General features: G+C 45.2%; 1 protein-coding gene across 1 annotated transcript in view; it reads left to right on the plus strand.

Annotated features, from left to right (window-relative positions):
- Window positions 1-12,504, plus strand: part of znf423 (zinc finger protein 423) — a 130,069-nt gene that overhangs the window by 23,329 nt on the left and 94,236 nt on the right. Inside the window, exon 3 of the mRNA XM_079163174.1 lies at window positions 7,867-8,064. Coding sequence (XP_079019300.1) covers window positions 7,867-8,064 — 198 coding nt within the window. The remainder of the gene's footprint in view (window positions 1-7,866; window positions 8,065-12,504) is intronic.

Consider the following 12,504-nt stretch of genomic DNA (forward strand, 5'->3'; position numbering starts at 1 on the left):
CACACTCCAGAGTGTGTGTGTGTGTGTGTGTCCGTGTGTTCTTGTTGTTCTCCAGTATCTTGTGGGAGTAATTACCATTTCGACAAATGTCACCAAAGCGGTGTTTCCTCTAGTGTAACGGCCCAGACTCTTTAACTACAGGTGAAATTGCACCTTATGCCTGCGCGGCCGTAGTTCACGAGGACACGTGCACCACAGTGACACGCTGAGTGAGACAAGTGTTTAAGACGAAAGACAAAAAGAATGTGTTCCAAATGAGGAGGTGAGACAATGAAGGGAGATCACAAGCTGGTTCACTGTAATATCTTGATGACGGCCAGAGCTGAGGAAAACAGGACACTGGCCCTTCTCCCTCCTCTTTCTCTTCCTCTCTCTTTTTTCCCTCTTCCTCTACCCCTCTCTCTCCACTACCCTCTGGAGGTCCATAATGTAGTTTTAATTTCCCCAAGGCTACCACAGGAAAACAGTTCCTGTGTGTGTGTGTGTGTGTGTGTGTGTGTGTGTGTGTGTGTGTGTGTGTGTGAACTATTATTGCCTGCTTGTGACAGCGCATCTGTGTTTTTGTCTGTATTGCAGCATTTAAGCCCTTTGTTTGTGTGTCGGTGTCATTTTTGTTGGTGTGTGTGTGTGTGTGTGTGTGTGTGTGTGTGTGTGTGTGTGTGTGTGTGTGTGTGTGTGTGTGTGTGTGTGTGTGTGTGTGTGTGTGTGTGTGTGTGTGCAGAAAAAATTCCAATAAGTGAGCAGCTGTTAACTTGTTTGTGATTATACTTTTCTGCCGATCTGCTCGAGTCTGTGCATTGCATGTGTGGCTTATTTAATGTGTGTTTTCGTACATACAGTGAGTGTGTGTGTGTGTCTTTTCTGCTACCTTCCATGACGTGAGTGGCTCTTTCATCATCCTGTTTCCAGACATTGGTGTTGGGTGCTGCTCTCCCTTGCCGCAGCACGTCCCAGGGGTGTGTGTGTGTGTGTGTGTGTGTGTGTGTGTGTGTGTGTGTGTGTGTGTGTGTGTGTGTGTGTGTGTGTGTGTGTGTGTGTGAGAGAGAGAGAGAGACTGGTACTCTGTGGCTCTGCAGATCTGCTCCCGGGGGGAGAGGCCTTGTATTGTGAAAACACACACGCATACAGGCTATGGTGGGTGGGGTGGGGAAGAACATGAGGCAGAGGGGAGGAGGTGAGGAGAGATGACCTCTTTATTTAGCCACCTAACATACACCCACACACACCCAAACAGAGCGAGGCAGAGGGTGAGGGAGGGGTGGGGGAGTCATTCTCTTGAGATACAGAGAGCAGGCCTGTGTTGTCGTGTCCGGCTGCACCTGTTCAGCCTGTGTGTGTGTGTGTGTGTGTCATTGTGCATTTGAGTGTGTGCACACGGTACCAAATGTGTCCACCGTTCTTTGTATACTTCTCAACATTTTGAGCTGAAATAGGTGGGTCATTGTGCTGACAGTTGCTGTCTCCCCAGCAGTGTCCCCCTCACTGTGATGTTGTGCTTACATTTAGTTGGATAGGGACGTACCGCGTGAAGTACAATCCGCACACTGTTCCATTGAGCCCCGTGGTTTCACCTCTCGTAACCAGGTAACACTTTAACATTAGGGTCAACAAACACAAGCCGAGAGCACAGATCAGTGAGCGGATTGTATTTGTCCACTCTGTCCTCTCACAGATGTATTAAATACAGCCAGCCAGCATCTCCATGAGTCTTTGACTAAATGTGACTGCTTTTGCTTGATTTTTTTTTACCATGTACACATTTTACACATAGCAGAAAAACATTTTTTTTTAAAATGAATTCTACGATTCACCCAGCCCCACCTCCAGAGAGGAAGTTTGTTTAATTAAAACGAAGTGAAGCACAATATTGCCGACAGTATATGCGGGTGCTATATTAGTGTTTGAACCTGCTTCAGGGACACACACAGTTGGGCTTCCCACAGCTCACACTTGTCCTGACTAAAAAGTCTCGACTAAGCAAACGCTCCGAGCAGGCCTGATGTGAACCTCATGGCTGGTTCACAGCCCCGCTGAAGGTGGTGGTGCTCAGCCAGGTGCTCTGTGAAGCCAGGTCCAGTTTGCGCTGCGATGTGGAGCAGAATGAAAGCCTTATGTCAGGACTGTTTGCTTTCTAAACATTCTGCTGGAAGCTGCACACACACTTTTTTTTCCCCCTCCACCTTTTGATGCCTGTTTTAGGCTTACACAGACATAGATGTGTGTGTGTTTTATGCATGCTTGGCCCAAAGATATACATCTCTCTGAGCTGCCCAGACAGGCCACAGAACCAGCTCCTGGCTGCCAAATGTAACACTTGAATAAGGACCTTACCTTTGCAGTATTACAGTATGTTTTATTCCCCTTTAAGTCTCCCCCTAGCTCTGGCACTCTCTTTCAGTGCACTTTTATCACCCAGGGGCAGTTCAGGAACATTTCCCAGTGTTCATTAGTTCCCTGGTTTTCTTCCCACAGGATATATAGAGATGTACGGTGGTCGTGCTGACTGTGTGTGTGTTTTGATTTTTTTGGTGTTTTAGCTTATCTTGGCAACCGCTCCCGCCAGTGCCATGAAACCAAAGTCCGACTGTTGGATGGAGTGCATCCATATTGAGTGTACTTGGATCCAGTACTGGAGGTTTTCTGTTCACTTCTTTTAAAGGGGAGAGGGAGGACAAAACGTCCGTCTTTGTCTGTCTGTCTTTCTCTCTCCCATCCCGTACATTTAGGGCATATTATCATTTAGCTCAGTAATTACCTCAATGAAGTCATTTCAACGTGGGTAATGAGGAAAAGACACACAGCTAACAAACACACCCGTGCTATGAACACACACGAGCCTCCACACACACACACACACACACACACACACACACACTCTTCTGTGAGCCTAACGAGTGGTGATTAGTGGGTCTCAGTTAGGCGTGGTTAGGCTGTGTAACATCATTCTGCACTGTGGACTCCGCTAATTCACTTCTCTTTATCTAATTACCCAGGGTGCGCGCACACAAGACACACACGCACACACACACACACACACCACCTGCATATATCTTTCCTGCAGATATGCAAAATGACCTCATTATTCCTGAGGTATCCATTTATATATTTATATTTGTATCTGTTAATAAACAGCCCATTGTCCTCGGGTTACTGAGGCTGCTGGGTACAGCTAAGAATATGGCTTATTACTGTTCCTCTAGAGACACGAGGTGTAAAAACATCTTTTATCGCCTGATGCTGCTCGCTGTCATAAACAGATGCCTGCATATGGAAATTGTTTTTGCAAAATAGGCCTTAATAATGTTTGATATGTCTTTCTCTGGAATGTCACGGCGGCCAGTTCATGGTCCATGAATGACGGACCCAGACCTTCGTAGATCAACATAGTGAGGCACAATGTACAGTTACAGCTGATTATGGCGCTGTTGCCTTTACGTATATAATCCATGGGGGAAAATTACAAGTGATATGCTCATTGATTTGAGTATTTAGGCTGCCGTGGATGCGTGACAGTGCATGGTCCCGTCTGCTGCATTGCCCCTTACATCATGCAGACCTTTAATAACCGGACACTGAAGACCTGGATATGATGCGGCATTGACATTTAAACACAACATCTGTATCACCTTTAAGACAAGGCGGCAATGCCGAAGAGACTCAATTTAGTTTTCTTCTGCAGCACGTACACCCTTTTCCCCTGCAGAACCAAACAATGGTTTTCAATCCTGGTCCTCAGCACCCAGAACACCGCTGGTTCTCTGTCCTACCAGCTAGTTAATATCCTTTAATTGCATTCACTGTGCATCCCAGGTGTGATTCAGTCCCTCATTACATGGCTGGAATAAAACTCAGCAGGGCTCTGTGACTAAAGGACCGGGAGAAAAACCCTCTTCTGAAACGCATGCTTTTAGGTGAGAATGACTCGTTTAGTAGTGAAATTAGTATTTTTCATATTTACTGTCGTTTGTCTGCCGGATGTGATTTAGATTTTATTTTGTGTGTCACGCTTGATGACGTAAGAATAGAACGGGTTTGGGATTGGAGGGTTTGTGTTTGTGTGTGAGGTTGAGAGAGAATGTGTAGTTATTGCTGGCATAGGGACAGTCTGTGACTCAGAGATAATGGTTCTCTGTAGAGCGTGTGTGCATGTGTGTGTGTGTGTGTTCATATGTCTATAAGTGACTATAGCTATATCCTGCTGAAGTGTGTGTGTGTGTGTGTGTGTGTGTGTGTGTGTGTGTGTGTGTGCATGTGTGTGTGTGTGTGTGTGTGTGTGTGTGTGTGTGTGTGTGTTTGTGAAAGAAAGGGAGACTGTGAGAGGATGGTGCTATTTGCTAGGGACCACTGTCGTACTATTCAATCAATACCCCAGCACACACACACGCACACACACACACACACACACACACACACACACACACACACACACACACACACACACACCGTAACACCCATGGGAGTTGCCTGACTTCATTAAGTAGGCCTGCTGTTTCTTTCCTGGGTGGGTGGGTGGGGGTGGGCTGGTGCAGAAAAAAAGAAAGGAGATGTGAAGGATTTTTTGTGAAAAATATGACAAAGATGAATATTTATGTCCGGCTAGTTGGATGCTGATTCACCTGAACAACTGTCTGCAGGTGAAAACATGTGTCCACGCTGGCAATTTCAGTTTTACAAACTTGTATATTTTTTTCTTTTTTTTTTTACACGTTGGAGATGAACATTTTTCAGACAACTAAATTAGTGTGTGTGTGTATACATATATATATTTAAATAACAAAAAAACCTAATATTCATATTTCCCAAATTGAAAATGGAATACCTACCCAACGAACAGATATCCGAATACTCAGATATGTCGGGTCCAGCCCGAGAAGACACCACCCACTGTGTTAGCCTCTCTCCTCCCTTTATCTCCCTCTGTTCTGACCCCCATCTCTCTCTCTCTCTCGTCATCCCACTGCACCGGCTGAAGACTAAATAACAGGACGCGTAGACGAGAGAAAAAACAAGCACTCAAAGAGAAAGAGGAGGGAGAGATGAGGACAGAGGGGTGCAAGATGGAGAGGTTTCATCTGGCTCCTCCCTCTGTTGCTATGACAGCAGGTTGTGTTGGCATGCACTGGAGTTGGCACTGCCCTCACCTCTGGCATCAGGGCACCCTGGGGAGTGTGTGTGTGTGTGTGTGTGTGTGTGTGTGTGTGTGTGTATGGGTGTGCTCGCTTTTCAAAGGCACGAAGGAGATGCTGCAAAGAAAACGTTTTTTAAAACGCATTCTAATTTGAAGAGAGCGTTTATTTATCGAGGTCCTTTTGTTCCAAAAAAAAAAAAAAGTGAGATTTGCATTAATATCTTAAGAAAGAAATCGACTTAATGTGAACACGGAAACTTTTGAATGTGTGGATTTCCTCTTAAGCCACTCCTGAAATAATTATACTAAGACACAGTGTTTGCATTGTGTGTTACAAACACAAAGTACTCACCAAAAGGCATTCCTACATTTGTGAAGAATAAACATGTAATACAATATCATAAACAGCAGTGGAAAATAAACAAGGGTCGATCTAAATATTTGTCCAAAATCCTTCTGTTCTTGTCATTGAGTTTAAATAATGGAACAGACTGACCATTGCTCGCGTGCAGCTTACTGCATTGTGGAAGAAGCTGTGATGCTATTTGGTCCTGAGGCTGCATGGCAAAGACCTTGTGTGCGTTAAATATAGTGAAGCCACAGTGGCGCATTGGAATTCAAGCTTTCAGAGTCACATCGATGTGATACATCTCATAGAACTGTAGTCAGTCATAACAAAACAACTGCACATATTAACACGTGTGTTTGCGTGTGTGCACATTTACATGCGTTTTGCACATGCATGCATACCTCTGTATGTTTTTGTGCGCAATGACCAGCAGCGTGTATGTATGTGTACGTGTGTGTGAGCTCGCACGTGTGTGTGTGTGTGTGTGTGTGTTTTCTCAGCCAAGGGGCCACTTTCTCTCCCCGGCCAGACGGTGCTCTCACCACTGGACAGATGGCCAACACCCTCCCTCTCTTCCTCCCCATCCCTTCATCTATCCCTCCTTCACTGTCTTCCTCTCCTGCAGCCCCCTAAACACCGCAGCACCTCAATCCCTCGTTCCCCTTCCTCCCAGCATCCTCTCTCTCTCTCTCTCTCCCATCACACACCTCTCCCATAATTCCTCTGGATGGAATGGAGCCTGTGCACCTCGCTCTCCATCTGTCTCACTCTCACTCACAGACACACTTCCTCTCTTAAACTAAATTGACTAAGCTGCTGTTACTCTTTTTGGCCTTTGTTTTATTGGACCGAAGATGATGAAAAACCGGCGGAGTGGTGTACGATTGTACTCGCTGATGCTGAGCTGACAACTAGGTTTTTGGTCTTAGACTTTTTCGACAAAATAATGTCGACGAAAGTGCCAAGAATAGCACATCATGAGAGAGAAATTAATTTTCTGCCGCTTACACAAATAAAATGATGTCGGTAGCTCCTAATGGACAAAACTGAATTAGAGCTTAATCCTTCTTTGACCCTTAACTGCACTCTCAAGTATTTTTCATTAAAAGTGATGTCGATTATTGATTCTCTGTAATGGCCCGCGCTTCAAATTTAATGACGGAGCTTTAAGTCCAGTGAGTTAACCGTTTATTAGTCTGGCGATACCAGACAAGAGGCGGGTTGATCTTGCCTATACCGAATATATCTGAGGCGAGAACAGCCGCTAACAAACAAACCATGAATGCACTTAGGCGACGTTAACTGGCTAAATCTCATTCTTCGCACTTCCTCTTATCAGTTCAGCAAACAGAACTTACGCTAGCCTTACATATTAGATTCAATGTAATAAGTGGGCTGTAATTATCAGAACAATACGCACATTCAGGCTCCCTCGCGTGGCTCAGAGGTGTGCAGAGTTTCTACTACGACCCGGTGTTTTCAAGCACACGTCCTCTGCATGTCACCGGCCCGACATGAAGAGCCTCCCTCAAGACTTTGGATTGTTTTTTTTAACTCTATTATTTCTACCCAGTTTTAGCAACGACACCCCGCAGTTTGTCTTCAGTCTCCAGTTGATCGAAGCATTTAGAGACTGACTTGTGAGTCTACCTGTTCATTAGATGCCATCAGTCCAATGCAAAAGCCCCGCAGGGAATCCTTTTCACTTTATGTGAGTGGTTGATTCAACTCGTTGGGCAATCAGGGGGCCGTAATTATTGGTCTTGTTGTATTAAATTGCTTTATTGTCGTAGAATATTAACACTTTCTTTTCCTACTGGCATCTTGTTCTTTGTGTTTCTTATTAGTCAAGATACTTACAGTGTTGGACTAGTCAGATTTTTGGTACCCTGGACATTTGGTATGCGATTTATTGGGTTAGTTTCTGTGAGGTTAAGCAACACATGTACTTCCTTCAGCTCATTCATGTTTCCTGCTCACCGTTTCCAACATTTCAACCGCATTTCCCTCAAACTCCTCTCCTCTTCTCTCAAGCCAGTGTCTTCAGTGTCAATCCTGTTGGATCCTCGGCGTTTATAATGTGATAATAAGGTGTGAAAATGGAGACACAATGGAGCACTGAGGATTGGGCCGACGCAGCCTTCCTCTGGTCCCCTCTCACACACTCTGCTACCAGGACACACACATGTTCACACACACTCATTTATGGATTGTCACTTGTGCATGTAAACACAAGCCAAACCCCCCACAAATATTCAATGAAAGAATCTAAACTATCATAGATAGAGGGAGGACAATGACTCTTTGAAACTTGCAGCTGGTAACAAACAACAAGGATACGTAAGCTTTTCCACTCATGGTTGTGTGTTGTGTGTGTGTGTGTCCTCAGAAGTCCCGGCGTCTGACAGAGAGGCAGAGACCAAAGAAGGTCACGGGGCCGGCGGCGAGGACGGAGAACAAGAGGAACACGATGACCGCGATGACGACGACCTAGATGACGAGTCCATCTTCACCTGCGACAACTGTCAACATGACTTTGACTGTCTGGCTGAGCTCACTGAGCACAGAACCAACCACTGCCCAGCTGGTAAGTGTTCCCGTGGACATTGTGATGTACAGTCTGCGTTCTTTCTGACTGACCGACAGGCCACACATCACTGTTTCACAGTTCATTTTGAGCAGCTTAATGTCCAACAATATCACGCAGTTAGAGTCCTGTAATTCCTCATTGGATCCGACGCTACCACAGTCCTGGTCAGGGGTTAGTGATAGAAACCCCGCATGTAGTCCAGTGACCATGTGCTGTGGGGGCACGGATGAAAGAGTCTGAAGTTGCCGGGTTGTGAGAGGATAAACATGACCAATCTTATGGGTTTCTGGGGGACTCCGTCTCTCCTCTGTTTCTCAATACCTATAGCTATTTGATTTAGTTAAACCCATGTGTGCCACAGGGACAGACTTGTGCATTACACACACACATACAATGGCCGTTATTAGTACTGGTGTAATTAATGAAGGGGCTGAAAGAAACACGGCGGGGGCATCTGGTTCCTACAGATTAATCCAAACGCTCGCTTACCAAGCCAACACACACACACACACACACACACACACACACACACACACACACACACACACACACACACACACACACACACACTCACACACAATTGCACACATGTACACACACTTTCTTGCTACTGCAAGGCAGTTTGCCTCTTAGCGTGTGAGAGAGAGAGAGAGAGAGCGTGTGTTTACTTTTGATAGGGGGATGAAGAAATACGGAGACGGGGGATGGAGGGCTTTGTTTAAACTGGTGAAGACAGTGTTTCCAGAGACCGTGTAATGTAGTGAGTCAGACCCCGGCCTCGGCAACCTCTTATTCACCCGCTGGCTTGACACCCAATCCCACCAGAGGCATCGGTCTTAGATCTCCCATACATGCTCAGAGAGATGCTTGGAGAGGCAGCAGTATACAGCTTAGACATAATAACAGTATCTACAGGAGTTATTAGGAATACGTGCAAATAACGTGAACACAAACAATGGAAATACTACAGAGCTGCATTTAAAAGAGAGCTCGATATTAGAAATGTGAAACCCATTTATGCTTTTTAAATTGTTTTTTATGCCTATTTTGTTCCCTCTCTGAGCCCCTGACACACACACACACTCATTTAATTCTGCATGGCGTGTCACATTCAGACACACACACGCAGTGCACGCTCAGAGAGAATCACACCGCCAAAAGCGCAGGGCTGCTGTCACAGCACGGGATGTGGCCTGTGATTTCAGCACAGGAGTCTGGGGAGGGCTACATGTTGCTGAGCGAGAAAGCAGAGGGAGGGAGGGAGGGAGGGAGGGAGGGAGCGCGGAAGAAAGAAATGAAATGAAATGATAAAACATGTTTTTCCCTGGAGATTGAGTGGTTGAGATTGCACAGTAATCCCCCAGCTCAGCAGGATGTGTGTGCACTTGCAATGCGGGAGTTTGTGTATGTTCTTCTATGTGTCGGTGCGTGTTATTGTGTATATATGGTCGTCTGATGTGTATGCTGGAGTGTGTATGTGCATGTATGAAGTTAGTGGTGGCACCACAGCTTTCTGATTATTATTGAGGAGCGGGCTAAATTAAAACACATGGACTAAAGAATCCTTTTAAGTTCTCTGGTAGAGACCCCTGGGAGCCAGTTTAGTAGGAGGGCACGGGACGCGCACACACAAACACAAAAAACACACACAGCCTACTGGGGATAAACACACACCATGCTGGATCTGGATAAGAGCGTTAATGTGTTCATGTATTTTGTAGTTTGATGGCGTGTGTGCGTTTGTCCCAGAGCAGAAACCAAACGACTCAGACATCAGCCATCTTGGTTGGGGGTGACAGATGTAGCTAGCTATCATGTATGATCTATGTTGATATAAATACATATAGAACCACAATGATTCCCAGTCTGTCATCCACACAAAACACTGCTGGGCCAGTACGTATTGGAAGTTATTCTCATTCACACAGAGAAACTAACCACGACCACCTGAGTCTTATAACTTTAGCTTCCACTTTTCTTAATTACAAAAATAGTTTTGCATATTGTGTAGAGTTCCAGCTTTGTGGACTTTGCATTATGTTCAAGCATAAGGCGACTTGATGCAGCATAAGGCGAAAACATCAGTCGGCTATTATAGTTCTTTGAAGTGATTTATTGCATTCACACTCAATATAGGCCTAACAGATAATAACATTATGTAAAAATCCACATGTGAAAAAATACCAATAAGCACTTTGAGGATTTTATTGACTTTGATTAACATGTTTTGATCATATCTCCTGACTGATAAGACACATTTTTGCAGGAATGTGAGTCCTTTTTTTATTACAAATAAGTGTTCATGCAGCACAGCCTGCTGCAACTATATACAGAATCCCTGCAATAGGAATTCTTTGCCTTTCAGTCATTTAAATTGTCCCGTGGACATGTTGTCCACTCTCAGCGATGTCTGACGTCCATCTGCGGGTCCCAGGTGCTGGCCTCAGAACCATGTTAGTTAGCGCTGAATTCTCTGCAGAAATAGCGCTTGTATCTGTAATGCTAACTATACTGTTGCAGCAAATGGGTCCCAAGTTAGCAGCTAGCTGTGGCTATAACATTGAATGGGTCCCAGGTGCGAGAGTGAAGCACCAAGTAATTCAGTGCCACTCTAGCAGAAGGCCTATAAAGAGGCACCATTAATTTGAGTGGAAATTGGACAAACACACACAAACACACAGTGGCACAGATCAATGACACATAAATGTGTGTACACCCACTCAAACACGCACATACCCACAGACCCCACACATCTGGTTAATGTAATGCCACATTAATGTGCATGAGCCTGACTGCTCAGCTGGTTGTGTGTGTGATAAAGAATGTTGTGCTTCAATTACAATACCATTTTTATTCCATTCCACTGCAGCTTTAAACCAATGTGACGGCTCTGCTTTTATACTGTGGATAAGACACTGTGTGTGTGTGTGTGTGTGTGCGTGTGTGTGTGTGTGTGTGTGTGTGTGTACTGATTGAACAGCAGTTCCTTGCTGTGAACCCTGTAATTATTTTTTCCTATATGAAACCAAGTAGGTAGCACCCAAATTATACTTTTGGTGTCGATAGTAATACTCATGATACGATACCATGCCTTTATGCTAGAGTTCTTCAATGCATAGTAGGGATCTCACCAAATTTAGTAGTCGATACTAATACCAGTGAATTGCCCCGATTCTGGTGAACTAATTCGATACCACAATATGAAATGAAAACGGAACAGTAAATCCCACATACTTCAACATAAACGTCTTTATTACCATTCAAGTTTCTCGCCGAAAACTACATTTTACAAGATTATGTTTGTACACATCATGGTAATGTTAGAATCAATTTTCCTTCGCTTGACGCTCAATTTGACTAAATAGAGCTGGAACGTATCATAATGTAATTCAATGCAACCTCCGTAAACGTCAGTGGCAGCTCACAGCTAAAGGTGCGTTCACACCAAACGCGTCGATAATCGCGCCATTCGCGCCACGTTCACTCGCCGGGAACCATTTGTGGTCATTCGCGTGACTCGCCCCATTCGCGCCAAACATGCCGGAGAGGGGGTGTGGCTTATCGCCCTGGAAGCCGCCATTTATTTCCTCCATCAACCGTGTTTGTACCATTTGGTTTATACACATACATTTATACACATAGTTTGGTCCGGTCTCTACTAATATGAGGTATCGTAGGGCTCTGGGCGAACACAGGCGGCGACAGTATTTGTTTCCTGATTCAACAATGACAATGCCATTTACCCCACATAGTTTAAAGGCTCTGGGAAAGCGTACTTTCTCAGATGTATAAAGGCTGTAATAATATGTGTGTGTGTGTGTGTACAGTATGTGTGATAGAGACAGAGCAAGAGTCGGGGGAGTGTCGATGGGTCTCAGTAGGAGTCAGAATGTGGAGCAGAGGCTCCCTGAGGAGAAGAGGAGCAGGAAAAAAAACTCCTGCAGATCAAATGCAGAACATTCTCTGGCCCTGCTCTGCCACATGATCACACACACACACACACACACACACACACACACACACACACACACACACACACACACACACACACAGACACACAGACACACAGACACACAGACACACAGACATACGCATCCCATGAGGGAATTCCGGCCACAAGGTTGGGTCAATGTGATGTGTATAGAGCTTTAAGCCGTTTTAAAACCGATGGAGGCCCTGTGTTTGTGCAGCCACTGTCCATTTACTTCAGTTATACTGTATATAAAAGCTGACTGGCACACACACACACACACTTTTACACTGTCCCCACTCTTCTGCTAGGTGTGAGTGAGAAGGAGACAAAAGGGCGAGAGATTGTTAAAGATCCGGTAAAATCCACTTGAGGGGGAAGAGGAAGTGATGAGAAGGTAGGCAGCGAGTAAACGAGGGAGCTGTCAGTCAAGGCAGGGGGGGCGGAAACTGCCGCTGTCAGTGACA

This window comes from Pholis gunnellus (genome assembly GCF_910591455.1).
Source record: "Pholis gunnellus genome assembly, chromosome: 7".
NCBI lineage: Eukaryota > Metazoa > Chordata > Actinopteri > Perciformes > Pholidae > Pholis > Pholis gunnellus.